Source organism: Aedes aegypti, chromosome 2 (genome assembly GCF_002204515.2).
Source record: "Aedes aegypti strain LVP_AGWG chromosome 2, AaegL5.0 Primary Assembly, whole genome shotgun sequence".
NCBI lineage: Eukaryota > Metazoa > Arthropoda > Insecta > Diptera > Culicidae > Aedes > Aedes aegypti.
Genome location: NC_035108.1, coordinates 264,726,291 through 264,744,211, shown reverse-complemented (window position 1 = coordinate 264,744,211; position 17,921 = coordinate 264,726,291). Strand labels below are relative to the sequence as shown.

General features: G+C 38.0%; 1 protein-coding gene across 1 annotated transcript; it reads right to left on the bottom strand.

The window, feature by feature from the left end:
* Positions 1–13,032: 13,032 nt before the first annotated feature.
* On the bottom strand, positions 13,033–17,470 carry LOC5572921 (conserved oligomeric Golgi complex subunit 4). Its single transcript, XM_001654206.2, has 4 exons — positions 17,215–17,470; positions 16,112–17,137; positions 13,269–14,401; positions 13,033–13,187 (listed from the first exon to the last, which is right to left on the bottom strand). The coding sequence occupies exons 1-4, from the start codon at positions 17,302–17,304 to the stop codon at positions 13,145–13,147; spliced, it is 2,292 nt and encodes a 763-aa protein (XP_001654256.1). The 5' UTR covers positions 17,305–17,470; the 3' UTR covers positions 13,033–13,144.
* Between the last annotated feature and the right edge of the window lie 451 nt (positions 17,471–17,921).

The following is a 17,921-nucleotide window of genomic DNA, read 5'->3' as shown; positions in this document are numbered from 1 at the left end:
CACGTATCTCGTGGACACCCCCTATTGTATAAATTATACGAAACAAACCATTGAACCTACAACTCACCTCCTGACGCATTTATTGAAGCTTCCTTGAAACATTAGGGGACGTCCATAAACCGCGATAAATTGTACAATTTTCAACCCCTCTCAACCTTGGCCACATTTATTTTATGAAAAGTGCGAATATTTTGTACGAATCGTTGCGTTTCTCTGAACCTCCTCCTCTTCCTGAAAACGTGACGTAATCTATGAATGACCCTTTACATGTGATTACATAAAGCCTTGGATTGTTCTGCGGACGGATTTTTTGAATGCAAGCACCATAAATATTTATTTTCCTATTTTCGATTCAACAAAACATGCTGAACAAAATAGCAAATAATTAGGAACATTGTGTGCCTAACTTGACGCACAAGATTTTCATACAAAAATATGTCTTAAAGCTTAAAAGTAGAAAACCTTCGACGTCAATTCATGAATAAAAGAATATTACTGACTATTGTTGATGATATTGCTGTAAAACAGCACAATAATTTCACGAAAATTGATCAACAATAGTTAGCACATTCACTAAGGAATGAAAAAATTGACGCACTTGTCGGATGCATTTCCAAATAAATTTTATTTTTTAACTATTATCAATCAAATATAAACTTTTTTGGATTGGAATCCTTCAATAACATGTAAATAAAGATTAAGCAATACATTTTCGAGTGCTAGTCTGATCTAGAATTAATTTATGATAACATTAATTAGAAAATGCGTCAAGTTTGGACCCGCGTCAAATATGGTACGTTCACGGTAATTATTACAAAATAGTTTTTTTTTTTTCAATTGACTTCATCGAGAATATTTCATATCACAATTTCAGAAACATTTTAAAAACTTATCGTAATGTAGGTATATAAATAATTACAGAAAATATAGCTCTAAGGTACCGTGGGGCAAGTGGGTAATGTCTCGGTTATAGACCACCACCAGAGCAAAATGCCACAAATTTTGTATATTATTATTTCCCCACCTAAACGATAAATTCTAGAGTAAGTAGGTAAAGATAAAAATTGAGGGATAAAAGTTGACTTATAGTTAAAAAGTAATTTTACGAAATTAATTTAGTTCTCATCTTATTTGACTGTAACAATAATAGTAAAAAATTTCAGAAACCATTTTGAATGTCCAAGATGGTTTATTTTGATTTAATTTAGTAGGAAGCATTGATTTAATGCAATATTAAACAAGAAAAATAAAAGTTCATGTGATTTTATATGAGAAAATTACGGTGTCCCTCTTGCCCCATAAGACATACTGTTTTTATATATGTAAAACTCAATGTCAAAAGAACTTTTTCGAAAAAAAATCCTCACAGCTATATTAAACAATTGAAAATCATCAATACTGTGCGGAAAAACATATATGTTTTGTATTTATTGGGAGTCAAACCTTGTTTTCCAGTCTTACATTCTTATAATATTTCGCATTTTTTGCGTTGGTGAGTTAAATACATTTTTCTAATTTTTTGTACTAAACATTTTTAACTGTAATATTTACACAACCCTCAATTAGTCCTCAATTTATTCTTATCCTGCGTTAAACATCAAAAAGTTGATTTGAACTACGTAAAATTAGAGGTGGCTTTTTTGCCCCGGGTGTCCTTCTTGCCCCATGTCCCCCTACATAGACATTCCACGAGGTTTCTGTAATATTGCAACTTTTCAGTCAACGTCTTTCTTTTAATTGGCTGCCCGAAGTAGACATATTAATATTGTAATGTTTGACAACATCTTTTAGAGAAGTTCCATGATTTCTAATAGCTTTTAACGCTTGAGTATAGTTATTATTATTATTATTTATTAATGACACTTTACCAAACATATGGCATTCGTGTCAGGCTTGAGTATAGTGTTTCTTGAATTATCAGCACGTTTTGTTTTTCTATGATAATTGCGAACCATGTTTACTTATGGCTACTTAAGTACGAAAACTCAAATTCACTCAACTTTTCACTTGCCCCACCTGATAAGAAAATTGACGGTGTTTAAATTTAGTTATTTTAGGTCTACGTCGAATTAATATTCTAAAACTTTTTTTATTGCAGTTTAAAACTGTCACAGAGGACAACTAAGAAGTGGTACAGGAAATTATTTTCCGCAACTTTTTTCCATTGAAAATATTAAAATAAGATTGTACGCCGCCAACTTGTTACGGAGTTACAGTTGACAGGTTATCAATTTTTCGCTCTATTATGCAAAAATGGCTGAAAAATCTCAGAAATCTCTTACCTATCGTAATGTTCTGAATGGCCTCAAAGGTTTACGCATGAGTTTAAAACGTTAATTCACATAGCCAGTAAAATAGGGTAACAGTCGTATTTTGGACCCCCTAAGGAAGTGATTTTGGTTGTTTGTCATAATTAACTAATTGCACAGCGTAACCAACTCAAAAAACATGATACAATGTAGGGAAAAACTTCCTTTACGAGATTAAAATGCCCACACGGTCATGTAGGATCCAAAATACGTCGAAAATAATAGAATTGTGAAGCACTGGTTTTCATTATTTTGGACACACCAATACATTTTGGACCCTCAAAGTATATATTTTGGACCTCCGGCATTTATTATCGATTGGGGACAAAGTCCACGATAATGGTTGTATAATATGCTTGCCCATAGTCTAATTAATCGATTGACAATGGATAAGCGAAGAAACTCTACGCATTTAGTCCACAAATTTGAAAAAAGTTTTTGGTTACATTTGAAAAATTTCTGACGGCTTCAATTTCTGTGTGTAACGTGTTATAACGGTTGCATGGATGGACCGATTGATTTTAATTAATTTCAGATAAAATAAATACATTTTCCATGTACACACGGTTGATGCAAGTGCGGAATAGTCCTATCTTTCTAAATGACTTGCAAATTGAGTTGGCCTTTTGATTTTATCTAGGAAATTTGTAGGAAAACGGCCCAGGGGGTCCAAAATATATAGAGGTCCAAAATATATTGGTTACCCTATATCAATTGTTTTCACTTACCCCGCGGTACCTTATAAAAAAAAACCAAACTAGTTTCCTCCCTCCCATGTTGAAGCTATTCGATTTATTCGATGCTCCAACAGTAATACATCTTTCAAATTGAATTCATATTATTAAATAAATGTATATTTTTGAGTTATCACATCGCATTAATCAACTGAACATTGCCAGAATTAGAGGGTCTTGCTTCCGAAACTTTAAAAAATTCCGGGATGCAGGATTTTTATTTTTGAAATCCCTGGATTTCCCAAGATCTCTCCACTACCTCCACTATTACTGGTATCAGGAGCTTTTATCGGTCGAATTATCTGAAACTCGTCAGTAAGGTGCACTTGAAGGAGCATATTGTTGCAAACTATGAGCCCAGTTGCTTCAGAAAAGTAAAACATATCAATGAAAAACTATTGTCGGGCATTATTGCAACATGCCCTGCCCAGCGTGTCCTTCCAGCTTTGGCCCCCTTCTGGATAGTCGGTTCGCCGTAGAGCTCTTGATTCATCCCTCACCGCCACACACCGTTTTCCTGCACACCGCCGAAGATTGTCTTAAGCACGCGGCGTTCGAAAACCCCAAGAGCTTGCAGGTCCTCCTCGAGCATAGTTCAAGTTTCATGCCCGTAGAGGACTACCAGTCTAATGAGCGTTTTGTACATCGTGCATTTGGTGCGGGCGTGAATCTTTCTTGACCACAGTTTTATCTGGAGCCCATAGTAGGCACGATTTCCACAGATGATGAACCTTCATATGTCACGACTAACGTTATTGTCGGCTGTCAGCAAGGATCCGAGGTAGACGAACTCATCAACCACTTCGAAAGAATCCCTGTCTATCGTGACACTGTTTCCTAGACGGACACACACTAAGATTTTATTACCGAAGTCGGTAAAATTTTACTAGATTTTTAAACAGCAGAGTTAAGTCGGTAATACTTTGTGAGTACCGAAAACTCCGCAAACTCTAAAATATTGAGCTGTCAAAAAACTACCGATAAAGTCAGTAAAAATCTTTCCAAAACGTTACTGTCTTTTTCGGTAATGTGCTTTTTGTTTACTTTTGATAGCTGATTTTTCCAGTTTTTTCAACAGCCCCAATCCCATTCCCATTGCCCCAAATTTCACCACAATTTTAATAATTTCCACTATATTTTTTTAATTCTCATATTTCGCTTCTGTCGACTGCTCGTGGTTGGAATGTGGTGTCCTATTGTAACGCACCCAAAAACTCAATTTTCACGATGCTTGTCGGAAGTTCTCTTAATTATGCAGACCAAACTAGCCTCTAGAGTTTTCAATCCCGGGAACATTTCCCGGGAAATGAAATTTCCCGGGAAATGAAATTTCCCGGGATTCTCGTTTCCCGGGAAATGATTTTCTGTTTCCCGGGATTTCCATATTTCCAAGGTAGTTATATTAAAAAAAGGATAGACCATCTATTTTGAAACAAAAACCTTCGCACAATTTACTTTTCATATCATTCTAACTAGAGAGCTTCGTTAGCCGAGTGGTTAGAGTCCACGGTTACAAAGCTAAGCCATACTTAAGGTGTCTGGGTTCGATTCCCAGTCAGTCTAGGATCTTTTGGTAATGGAAATTTCCTTGACTACCATGGATATAAAGTAACATTTCAGAAATTGCTTTTCAGTCTGGTATCTGAAAAATATAAGATGAGCAAAACATTGTTCATTGTTCACTCTGGTACGTGAAAAATATAAGATGAGCAAAACATTGTTCATTTTTGTGTTACACCGTGCGGAAATCCGTTGGGGGACTGATATGCGATTACTTTTCATAATGGGACAATTTGACTGGGTGTTTTTTCTTATTTTTTTTTTTTTTGAACATATCTTGTATTCTCATAAGTGCAGTTGAAAGCTTTTTTTATTCTAGTGCGTGAAATGATTGATTTATTGTCAAGAATAAGCTCCATATGGACTTTTGTTCAATGTTATAAACTTTCTCAGGCTTCAAGCCTGACGATTAAACGAAGCCAACAGATTTTTTTTTGAAACACAAACTTACAAGAAAGAGAGTTAACCTTACATATTTACTGCTGTGAAATAAATATACATGAAATACGAATAGCTTAAAAGAAAATTCCATTAAATTTTCTCTATTTTCATGATTTTGAAAATTTCCCGGGATCCCGGGATTTTCCGGGATATGGCATTTTTATTTCCCGTTTCCCGGGAAGTCGAATCCCGGGAAAATTGAAAACTCTACTAGCCTCCGACGAGTTGGATAACCGCGAAAAGTTTGGGATGCGCAGTCGATCGAAAATTCATTGTACCGGAACTGGAATGGCCTCTCGGAAGTATGGAATTGAAGACTTAATGCTGGACTAACCTGTTGGTGTTGCATATCTCACAGAAGATAAAAAATCTGTACAATAACAATGTACAGATGTACAATGCTATCTTTCCGGCCAGTTCGATGTTGTGCGAGTTTAGCTGCGCAAACATAGGTGGCATACCGTCTGGTCCGTCGAAAGATTTTTTGAATACTTACCGTGAGCAGCGATGGGGCAGAAATATTGATAAATTGGAATTTCCGTCCGTCCATTCCATTAAAATCCTCATCAAGAGGCATTCTGTTGCAGGAGCTTCTTACTAAGAAAAAAATATCTCTTGACAGATTGTAAATTTGGTTAGGTACTTGTTTTCGTTGCGTTTTAACGAAAACTCGGTAAAAAATATGCAGTACTGGTAAGTCAGTACTAACATTTACTGACTTTTTACATTTTCTCGGTAATTTGTGATTTTACGGTGCTATCAGCACAAACGTTTACCGTATTCAGTAAATAAAGAAAAATATTACCGAAAAATCAGTATTTTTATCAAGAAATACTGGAATCTCAGTATTTTTTGTGATTTACTGATCAAAAACCGTAAAATAATTTACCGAACAGCGATATCGTTTTTAAGTGTGTACTATCCTTGATGAAAGTTATCTATCTTCTATCTAAATAAAAATGGAATGGTGTTTGTATGTCACGAAATGGCTTACGAACGGGTCAACGGATTTGAATGATTATTTCTTCGTTTTGTTCGTCAAGGGTTCCGACGTGTTTGTGTGTATAAAAATCCCAGGATATTCAACGAGAAAGTCGGAAAAAGCGAGAGTAGATGGAACTGTCGTTTTGTATGGAACGATTCTTAGCGTATTTGAACAGCCTACTTGATGGCAAGACGAAGTTTGCCGGGACCACTAGTTAGAAATAATAAGAATTTGGAAATATAGGTATATTATCATAACTTGTGAAAATAATAAATATTCTTATAAAAAATGACTAGAAAAAAAAAGACTATTGTCGTCTAACAATATTTTGACAAAATTTCTGATTTCCAGCCAAAATTTCAAGCCTTTTGTAGAGTGTTTTAGTTTATAAAGAAATTAAAAACAACAACACAATTGTAGGGACCTTTATTTGATTTAAGTAAGTTAAGTACTTGATTTGAGCCCGCCTCATGGAGATAAGAAAGTTATTTCGAAATAATTCAAATACGATTAGCAAGGCTGTGACTAGATGCTTTCACTTTAAAAAATCTGTTGTTTAGCTTGTTTTCATACAATTAAATCGTTCCTGGTCGTTTGCTTCCATTTCTAGTACAATAAAATAGGTAATGCATTCAAGTCTCCAAATTGAGAATGGCTTCAAGAGTTTTGTTCGCAAACAAAATTTAAAATGAATAATTTGGTGCAGACTATACAATGAGTATTGATGAGAAACTATTGATAGTCAAAACAAATGTAATCTAAGAGAGTGCCCTTCTTGCCCTGCAGCATAGTTAAGGTGAAGATAAATCAAAGCCAAACCTCAAAATTTTAAGAGCACAAATTCAGAGAACCAGACAGTGGTTTACGCTGAAAATTTGGTCGATTAGTCAACATCAGCGAGTTAACAATCAATCAAGATTTCAGCTTGACTGGTAGTCTGGTTCGCTAGATCTGTACTTTTGAATATTTGAGTTGTGGCTTTGATGCATCTTCACCTTGAGCCAACTGAAAAACATATTTTTATTTAATCATTTTATATAATGTAACTTTTATTACTTTTTTAACCCGTTATGCTTATGGATGATAGAAAACATGTTATATTAGCGGTTCTATGTCAATAAAAAATGTTGGTCACATTTAGCAAAAATCGGTTTATCCTTAAGGTGCTTATTTTGTCTTGCTACTTCCGCAAAAGGATCACATCAGTCATGGAATAGATAAACCGCGATTTTGATTTTTTTAAACCATAAAACATGATATTTGCTTCCATTTTTATTGTTCGTACAAAATGATTAACTTTGGTAGGCTAGGTCTCACGTTTGGCATAACGCCGTTTGGCATAATGGTCGTAAACGAAACCGATAATGCTCAAATTTATCAAACAGTTTTTTGGGTCCTACATGGGACAGACTTTATTGATTAGGTTGGATACATTTTAATTTGCGATTTTCCATGAAACGGATTACCCATTCTGATTCCAATTGGTAGCAAAATGGACGTTAAATATTCTGTATTTTCTTGTTTTACAAGAAAAACAAAAGCCGCCCGAGGCTTTAAGGAAACATGTCCTTACTAAAGGAACTAAAATATTAGTTCAATTTCTTTGATTCTTACTTTCAGTATTCACGAATGAACAACGAACACGTTGGTTCAAACCTGAACCTAAACCCAAACAACCTTCGAACCTGAACCTAAACCCAAACATGTGTAAGGTGAACATCGAATCACAAAAGGCCGAATCACAGAAGGCCGGATCATAAAAGGTCGAATCACAAAAGGCGGAATCACAGAAGGCTAAAATTTTAAAATAAATTTTAGTGAAAGCCACAAACATTCAGCACATTGTTCTACAATACTATGGACATTTTTACAGTAGGGTAAGGCGGGACAAGATGCATAAGTAACAGTACTAGCAGAATAAGAGTTTATCCAGCTGAAATATGATAAGTGTTTTTGTGGGTGTGTCAGCTAAGAACAGACCCCTTTAATTTTTTAAAATTGGAGCTTAAGTAGTCGTGCTGTTGTATTTTGTTCAACACAAGTGTAAAAACCTCGCGAAAAGGAAGGGTATACAGTAGCCGTTCGGTTTTGGCAACATGCCAAAAATTTTCATGTTACCTAAATTGAATCGTTCCAAAATTTAACAGCTGTTTTTATTAAAACTTGTATTACCGTTATGATGACCATGAATTCAGTTTGCCTATTTTGAATATGGTAAGCCTCAATAAGACACCAAGAAACATTGAGATTGACAGAATTTATGACTGTCCATTTTCAATTTTTTGTGTACAAGGATTTCTGTGTTGCTAAAATCGAACCGAGTCAAAATCCAACGGTAAATTTGCCAAAATCAAACCGTGCCAAAGTCGAACGGACACTGTACTATGAAAAGTATTCTTAGTAAACTTAGTTTTCTTATGATTAATTAAACACGTGTTACATACTATTTAAGCAATCATTCTCCTGCTTGTTGCGTTAAAGCCTATGTTGGCATTATACCGGGCAAACGCTTGCTGTCCGGACTCGCTGTCGCTCCTCGGACCTAAAAATTGGAAAAATGGAATTGATAATCCCCAGAAAACAGTTGCAATCCACTCTTTTCAATTTATACTTATCGTGTCTTGTTGTATGAAATATTTGAATCCTTCTTATATTCATAAAGTTTGCGCTAAATGTTGCCAAATCTCGTTAATAAAGATAATAATAATAATTTATTCAAGACTGAAGGGTCTTGCGGTTTTCACCAAGAAATTCCACATATGATCGTAGAAATTTATCCGCGTGGATTTCAAATGTTCTCAGTCTGTTTGCTTTGTGACATTATTTGAACCAGAGTTTGAACCGAAGTACACATATATCCGGCGTGGTACACTGGTACAGAGACAAAGCGCGTTCGTGGTTCAACACAAGTTGGGGGTTGTCCATTCATTACGTTTTGGCGATTTTAAGACCCCCCTCCTCCTATAGTAAGATTTTTGTATGAACATTAAAAATATGTTGTATGACGCGTAAGAAATCTTAAACCGCCCCTTCCCCCACAAACCTTTACGTAATTAATGGACGACCCCTTGCGTGGTTTGAACCAAAGTTGAACATCGGTTTTGTTCATGGGCAGTCTGCATACTATAATCATAACGTTACTGAAAGGCATGCTTTATTGTAGGGATTCTCAACCATTTAAATATACGACCCACTTCGAAAATTTATTGAATTAGACGGTTTATTTTTATTCCGACTAGCTCTACATCTCCCCAAATCATTGACAACTTTATTGTCAACCTGTCGTCCACCAGACTCACACCAGCAGAGCTGAATCTGTTGAATAAAGGGTTGGGTTTTGCTGTTTCTCCTTCGTGTGCTCCTCTTGCTGAAGCCGTAAACAATATTGAAAGTGCCATCCAGTACAACAGGTCTATATGCAAGTCTGCTGTACGGCATGATGTACAACAGCGTATAGCGACTGCAATAAGCAAAGGGGTTAGAGAAAAACGTTTGAGTCTCGATACTTGGTGCGTAATATGTCAGCTCAAAGCTCGGGATGTGATGTACTCTCGAGCGGATAAAGGGAATGCTGTTGTGATCATTGATAGAACAGATAAGAAAAAGTATAAGAACGGCAAACCAATAGATCCCCTGAATGTGATGATCGAAGAAGCAAACTCCGTTCGCCAGAATGCTGCACGCTGGATGGAAGAGGAGAAACTTGAACGTCGTTTCCTCGTTCCAAACTCAAAAGCACCCTCACTGTATTGCTTAGCGAAAATTCATAAAAAAAAACCGGTAGCGATGCGACCAATCTCGTCCAACATCTGTGCCCCAACCGAAAAACTGGCTGCTTGGTTGGTTGAAGAGATGAAGATGTATCCAATATGCCGCGGTAAGAGCGTTAAGAATTCAGTAGAGTTGGTAGGAAAACTGAAACACGTTGAACTACGACGAGGCAATATTTTGGTATCGTTTGATGTTACTACGCTTTTCACAAGCATGCCAGTAAAAAATGCATTGGATAGCTTGCAAAGACATCTAGAACGAAATCGCGTACCTCTCAACCAAATTGATGCGTACCTTCTAGTTGCTAGAGCTTGTATGAACAAGAATTTCTTCTCGTTCAGGGGTAAGTTCTAAAAGCAAACGTTCGGCCTTAGCATGGGCAACAAACTGTCACCACTATTAGCGGAGGCTTTCATGAGCGATTTGGAAGCACACGCAGCAAACTAGACTATCGAATTTCATACATTTTGCCTTATGAAAGGTGGAACGATTATTGCAATACAAACGCTTTATGTATCGTTTTAGCTATTACTCCACATCAAGGCGTCGCACAGTGGCGCAAGGCTGGCCAAAAGTCAAAAAATGAAGTTTGCAAATTCCTTCTCGAATATTTTTTCTTGACTTCTTCAGTATTGAATAACAATTCTCCAAAGTTTCAGATCGATTGGTGTATATTTCGATTTTTTACAGCATGTGACCTGGAGAGATGTCAGCTGAAATTGACCCTTTTGAATATTTCAAATTTCGTGAAGTTTGTTCTATAGAAATTGCAGTTTCTGTACTAAATCATGACCAAATCTTTCTCAACTGGTCTCATTCGAAAGAATATACCTTAGGCTTTGTTTTGAAGATAGTTTGAACCATATTTGACATGTTTACCATTCGAGAATGTCAAGAAGTGTATAACATAGAGCTCTTTCAAAAATAAGTATTTTTTCAAAGGTAGTTCAAGATATCTGGGAAACGCTCTAAAATGATCATTTACCCCTCAATGTGTGGCAAATATTCCATAGTATTCGATGTACAATGGCTTCACTTGCGCTTTTTTGCGCCAAAATAAGAAAAAATAAATTAAATTAATTAACTCATTACGCGTGGTAAAGATGGACAAATTATGGGTGAAATTATGAAAAAAATCCACGTGCTCGGCTGGGATTTGAACCCAGGACTCTTGATGCTCGTCTAGCATACAAGAGTCCTGGGTTCAAATCCCAGCCGAGCACGTGAATTTTTTTCATAATTTCACCCATAATTTGTCCATCTTTACCACGCGTAATGAGTTAATTAATTTAATAACCATGCGGATTGGATTACCGAATAGCTCAATATAAGTGTCAGTTTAAGAAAAAATAGTTTTTAGTTACACTACGAATCAGCCCATTAGACCATCGTATTTTTTACCATTATATGCTCCCCAATAGATTTAAAAACCACCTCGAGCTTGCCCACGATATTGAACTTCAAATGGGCATCGAAATAATTACGTACAGTCAACTCTCCATTACTCGATATTGAAGGGACCATCGAGGGGACCATAGGGAGGTATCGAGTTATAGAACACAAAACCAGTGCAAATGCGATCCAAGGGACCATCGCGGTAGCCATGAAAACCAACTTCCTTTATGGTTCTCTATCTCAATATCGAGATACGGAATATCGAGTAAGGGAGAGTTAACTGTATCATTTTATTTAGATCTGGATACGGATTTCATTTATTGAATTAAAAAAAATGTACTTTTTTTTAATCTAATTCTGTCAAATGTACCGGAAATATCGATTTTATATTTCAGCGACTATTTCTATCAAATTACCTCTAAAAATCATGTTTTGTCAAATAATTGGCAATTTTTGAACGTTTTTAGTGAGAATTGTACTTTTGATAAGCATTTGTATTTCCTGTGCGTCGATAGGCGCGTGGTGCTCGGCCTATCGATCGCAAAATTCTTGGTTCGATTCCAGGTTGCCGCGAATACCTTTTTTTGTTTTCAATTTCTGGTTTCATAAGGCAAATTTATGAATTTCAATCCGATTTCTTGTGGCGAATTTTCATAAGGGGTTCCTATGTTTATCGTTAGTCCATTTGCCTGAGTGCAAAGTTGTCAAAGCACTACAAACTTTTCCCCAGAGTTTGGAGGCGCTACGTGGATGATATTTTTGCTGTTATAAAAGAACGTTACCTGCAACAAACACTCGATATGCTCCGACATAGAACAACAAAGTTTACGGTAGAGAAAGAAAACGAGGGTCAGCTCCCGTTTTAGATTTGTTGGTCTCCAAAACAACAGGCAATCAATTAAAGTTTGCTATTTACCGAAAACCTACGTTAACGAATCGGTACATCACATCGGATTCAAACTATTACGGGGCCCAAAAACAAGCAGCGTTCCATTCCATGGCCCATCGGCTCTTCAATATACCGATGGCAAAAGAAGATTTTGTGGCAGAACGAAAAAGAATTCACGCTGCAGCCGAAGTTAATGGATACGGTAAAGATTTCGTTGACAAAATCCTCCGTAAACATAAAAGCAAAAAACACAGACAGACTGCCACAACTCTTCACCCTGATAAAGAAGAAACAAAAACGATAAGTCTTCCATTTTACCCCCAAAATGACAAACCCTATTCAGGCGGCTTTGAAACACCATGGTATTCATGTGGTGTATAGGCAACACACTGAAGGATCATTTATGCAATCTAAAGGACAAGGTTCCTGCTGAGGAAAAATCAGGAATATATGAAATCCCGTGTCAAAATTGCCCTGCAGTGTATATCGGCCAAACTCGCCGTAAGTTCAGAGTTCGCCTGCGTGAACATAAAAATGCAGTGGACAATGAACGACCGAACGATTCCAGTGTAGCAGCCCACACTATAAAACACAAAACCATAACATCGATTGGCAACAGGCCAAGTTGCTAAAAAATGTCCGAAAAGCTTCACACCTTAACGCTTGGAAGTCAATGAATATGTGTTTGTGAATCTGAATAATCAGTCGGACATCGTCCCGTAGATGGGCAACATCGAGCCCGAAACCGGTCGACATAAAAAGGTAATGTTTTAATATCCTTTTTATTTGTAAGAACAATAAGGGTTGTGTTCCGTCTCGCGTCGCGTCTTATGTGATCGTAGTGGAAGTTCTTACGTTAGCACACCCCCAGAAATGGAATGGAACTCTACATTATGTCATTTTTTTCGCAGGGATTTCGGTTGTCTCAGATAAATATCTCTTTATCAGTTGAATTGTTGATAATATAACGTAGCATATTTTATATAGAATAGAATACACGAATAAAAATTTCCAGGCGGCAACATAACTGCGATAATCAAGCACTTACCTCTCAAATTTTTTACAGTTTTAACCTTTTAATGTCCTCCATTTTGAAGTCGATCCTGAAACAAAGAGTAAAATTAATGTTGTTCTTATAGGTATTATTTTCAACAGCAAAAATCTCATCTCTAGTTATCGCTTACCTTAATGCCAAAATTGTTCGCACCTCATTGGGTGTCAATCGCCACGTGGCAGACGACGAATCCCAGTACTCCGGCAGTTCGGAAACACTTTCCAGATTGAGAATCGTTGCCATCTGCAGTAGCTTGGCAAGCTTGTCCCTCACGGACCACGACGTGGCCCCTGTTAGAAACGACGCTAGTGCACGGGCTTCCTGATCTAGCACTAGTCCACCAAGTCGATTGAATGTGGACTTTTTGATGGCACGTTCCAACCGTGCCGTTATTTCAGTGGTCACTATGCTAACCAAAGCATCGTAGTTTCTTGGGGTTAGTGCGGATTTAAATAAGGTGAACAATCCGTCTATTTGAACAATCAAATACTGAATGAATGTTTCGCCGGCTTCGTATGTAGCAAGTTCTTCTTCGGACAGATTGTGGTTGTGGGAAATAAATTGATCCACCCACGGGTGAAGCCTAGGTTTGATGGCGGACGTACGCAACTGTTGTAATCCAAAATCTACCAAAGCTTTCAACGAATCTCCGACGGATTTCAAACCGGACAAACAGCTGTCCAATTTTTCCTTCTCTCGAACCGTCATGGCCGGGAAATTCATTTTTATTTCATCGGACATCATAGATCGTAGGGTTTCTATAAACTCCGTAGACATGTCGGCGTTATTGAGGGCCGTAATAAATTTGCTTCTGGCTTGATCTACATCGCTGGTTTGCAACCTCCCCTGTTGTATGGAGCTTTGGAGAGCCGATTGTGCAAGGTCCATGTAACCCGTTGGATAGCCAGCTTTAAGTGGATTCTTTAACGCGTTCATGAAGTCTTGCTCCAGGCAGCTTGCAGCATTGTTTATAACGGCACAAATACCATCCAACGATTGGGTGCCGTTCGAGCGGCGGATACATTTACGAATGATAAAAAATACGTCATCCAACATGCTCGAGCACTGTTGTCCGGCTTCGAGATTGTCCAAGGCGATGGCTTTGAGGACACTCTCTTCCATGAAGTAACGCTCGAAGAGCAGATATGTGCCGAGAACTTCCTGCATCTGGGTGCTCAGGCGGGATTTTTTGATCAGGTCGTCAAGCTGCTTGAGTTTTGCGTCCTTTGCCTCGGTTTCAAGAGTACTTTTTTCAAGGTCATTCTGAAAGAAATATTATAAGTATGATGAGTTGGCGAGCAGAATTGTTGAACTTAGCATGCACGAAGAGAATCTGCAAGCGCTAGGAGTTTTTGAACGATGTGTGCTTAGGACGATCTTTGGCGGAGTATGTGATAATGGCGTATGGAGGAGAAGAATGAACTCTTCGGTGAACCCAGTATCCAGAAAGTCGCCAAAGCTGGAAGGGTACGATGGGCGGGACACGTTGTGAGAATGCCGGACAACAATCCCGCGAAAATGGTGTTAACCTCGAATCCGGCCGGTACAAGACGAAAGGGAGCGCAAGGAGCTAGATGGTTTGACCAAGTGGAGCAGGATCTTGTAAGTGTGGGGCGATCGAGAAACTGGAGGTTTTCAGCCATGGATCGAGTTAGTTGGTGTAACATTGTGGCGCAGGTCATGCCTTGAAGGACGTAGCGCCATCAAAAGTAATGTAAGTACCGTAAAGTACCCATATTTCGCGCGCGCTCCCAATTTCGCTCACTGACCTTTTAACATATTTAGCGAAAGAAATTTTTGTTGAATAATTCTACTTCAGCCATGGTTACAAAACATGCAATTATATAGTCCAACATGTATCAACAAATATGGATAAAATGGCAGTGAGCGAAATTAGGAGCGTGCGCGAAATATGGTAGCATCACGGTATACATATTTCAAAGAACTGCTAATTTTTCCAGAGAAGCCTCCACTGATTTTAAGATTTTTTTTAAAAGAATTGTCGCTCAGTTTCTCCAAGAATTCAAAAGGAGAATTTCTCTAAGGCTACCTTTAAAAACTGCTCCAAAGATTCCTTCAAAAAGTTAAGTAATTATTTGAGAATTGCTAAGATAATTGAAAAAGTAAACAATTGAATCCCTGGATAATTTCCAGGATTTTTTGGAGGAATTTTCTGAAAACCATTGAACAGAATCTGTCAAAAAATTGTGTAGAAACGATCGCAATAATTGCTGTAGTATTTGTTGGTGTGAAACCGGAAATGAAATTTTGAAGAATCCAATGAAGTATTACTTGAAAAATCACATGAGAATTTGATTGAAAGAATATCGAATAAAATACTGAACAAATTTCTAGATAAATTTCTGGAAGAACTTAATGGTGCATCATTGGTCGAATTTATTGGAGGAGGATTTTCTAATAGCAAACCGGATCCTATTCTTGGCACTTTTGATTCACTTCGGGCTCATAAAAACCTACTAAGCTAATATTCGGCCACAAGATGCGTGGTACTGAAACGCATTTTTTTGCAAAGCTTCAGATAACCCGGTCGAGAAAAAACACCCATGAAAATGTCTGGAAAAATAAACAAAAACATTGGCATAGGAACTCCCCGAGAAATTCATTAAAAGTTTCTTGAAAAAAAAACATCAACGAATTGCTTCATAAACTCTGTAATAAACCTTTGGGATTTTCTTGGAAGATTCCTTTGGGAGATCTACTACAGTAACCACTGGAAAAAATCTACGGAGGAAACCCTGAAATGACATTTTGGAACATTTTCAGCGTAATCTCTGTTGATAGGTATTCGAATCAGAATTCACTACAAGGAGAAGCAAAACAGTGACTTTAGAGTCTATTTTGGTTAAAAGTGATATTTAAGACCTTCTATTAAGAAAGAGACCTGCGTAATATCACTTCACGGTTGATCTAGCAACTTCTCACATACAGGAATATTATTTATAAAACACTTACCAAACATCTTCGCTTGATGAACTTGATGTATAGTTCTGCTCTGGAATGTATGATGGTAATTTCTCCGATCAATGCATCGATATCCTTAGCATTCAGCTTGTCAACCGATCCTCCACCGGAAGCCTTCCGATAGTGACCCATAGCCGCTGGATTACCACTGCTCTTGATGTAGTCGTTGATTTGTGCGACTCTGCGTCCAATTTGACGATTTTTGTTAAATTCAAGCACCAGCTTCACCACCTCGTCATCGCATTCCCTTTGCAGTATTGCTACAACTTGCACTAGTCTTCCTGCGCCGTAACAGTTCTCGATTATTGCTTGATTGACTTCCACCACCCGAGCAATGTTCTCAAGCAGAACAGTCAACGTATCCGAAAAGGCAACAGTGGTCCGTTTTTCAGCCTTGGCAATATCCATCGAGGAACGGAGCTCCTTCTGAGCCTTGGCTTGCAACTTTGTGCAGATATACGTCATGAATTTTGCCAATCCTTCGTCGTGCATGCCAAGGAGCGGGAAAATTTTGAAAAATCTTTCCACCGAAGCAAGGTCATCCTTTTTAACGGCCTCGTCGAACTTTTGCGTGACCACTTGCCGTATCTGGGTGGCAGCTTGCTCTAAAGTCGAAACCGCTTTGCTGACCGATGTTATCGAACCGGAAACGTCGTCTGCTGTTTTCTGGAGCAGGTTTTTGTCCATAGACAGGAACCGGTTCACGTGCACCGCTCCTTTTTCGAAATCTTCCTCCTTGATGGCGGTTATGACTCCCTGGCTGCACAACTGCAAATCAATCAAGTCGTGCACTCGCTGTTGGCACTCGGAAACGCGACCCCGGGCCTCATCCAGCCGGCGAACTTTGGCGCTTACGTTCTCTGCCAGCTGAGAGGTGTGGTCAATCATTTCCGATAAATTGCGACTCTTATCCGCCACAAGCGAGAGATTGCTCAGAGCCATTCCGATATTTCGCATTTTCGCTTCCAGTTGGCATTGTTGTGAAAGAATTTCCTCTAAGCGAGAATCGATGTTTTTTCTATAATACAATAGTAATAATTAATATGGAGATAATAAGTCTAGTTCTTGAAACTATCGGTAAAGGGTACACAAACCTCTTTTACAGAAATCCTCCTACAAGCTTCATCAATTCCTTCTTGAGTGCTTGTGTCGCAATCGTCTAACAATAAGTCTAGTCCAATCATGTTTGAAGCACTTGCATTCGTATCGTTAAATCACAAAAATTTCACAAATATTGCGTAGGAAACCGGGATTTTTGACCGAAAATTTTGTTTACATCAAGAAAATTGACATGTTGGCAACCAAACTGATGTCAAGCTAAAATGGACCGATGCACGAGTTCATTAATTTGACGTCTGAGCGGTGCCGAATTCACTCGTTGCCATGGCCACGTAAATAACACGGCACCGCTCAAACGTCAAATAGTGAACGCGTGCATTGGTCCATTCCAGCTGATTGATGACGTCATTTTGCAGAATTGGGCACTTTTATATCTCAAGCGTGTGTCAGAATAGTGGTTATCACGCCCAATGGTATGAGTGCCCTAGAGTAGAAGTAGTTGTGAACCTTAGAGGAAAACAATATGCACTCTGTCTCGAAAAACACCCAGAATCCGGGTATAAATTTTTCAAATTGGGTAATATTTCCATATGCATTTTGATGAGTCTGGAAAGGGTGTGCAAGTTTCTTTGAGGAAAACAAAAACAAACTGTGTATGACGAGCGTATGCTAGTCTACGTGTGTTCAAATGTCACTAAGCTCTATAGGGGCGTAAGTAACATGATCGATTTCTTTCCATCTT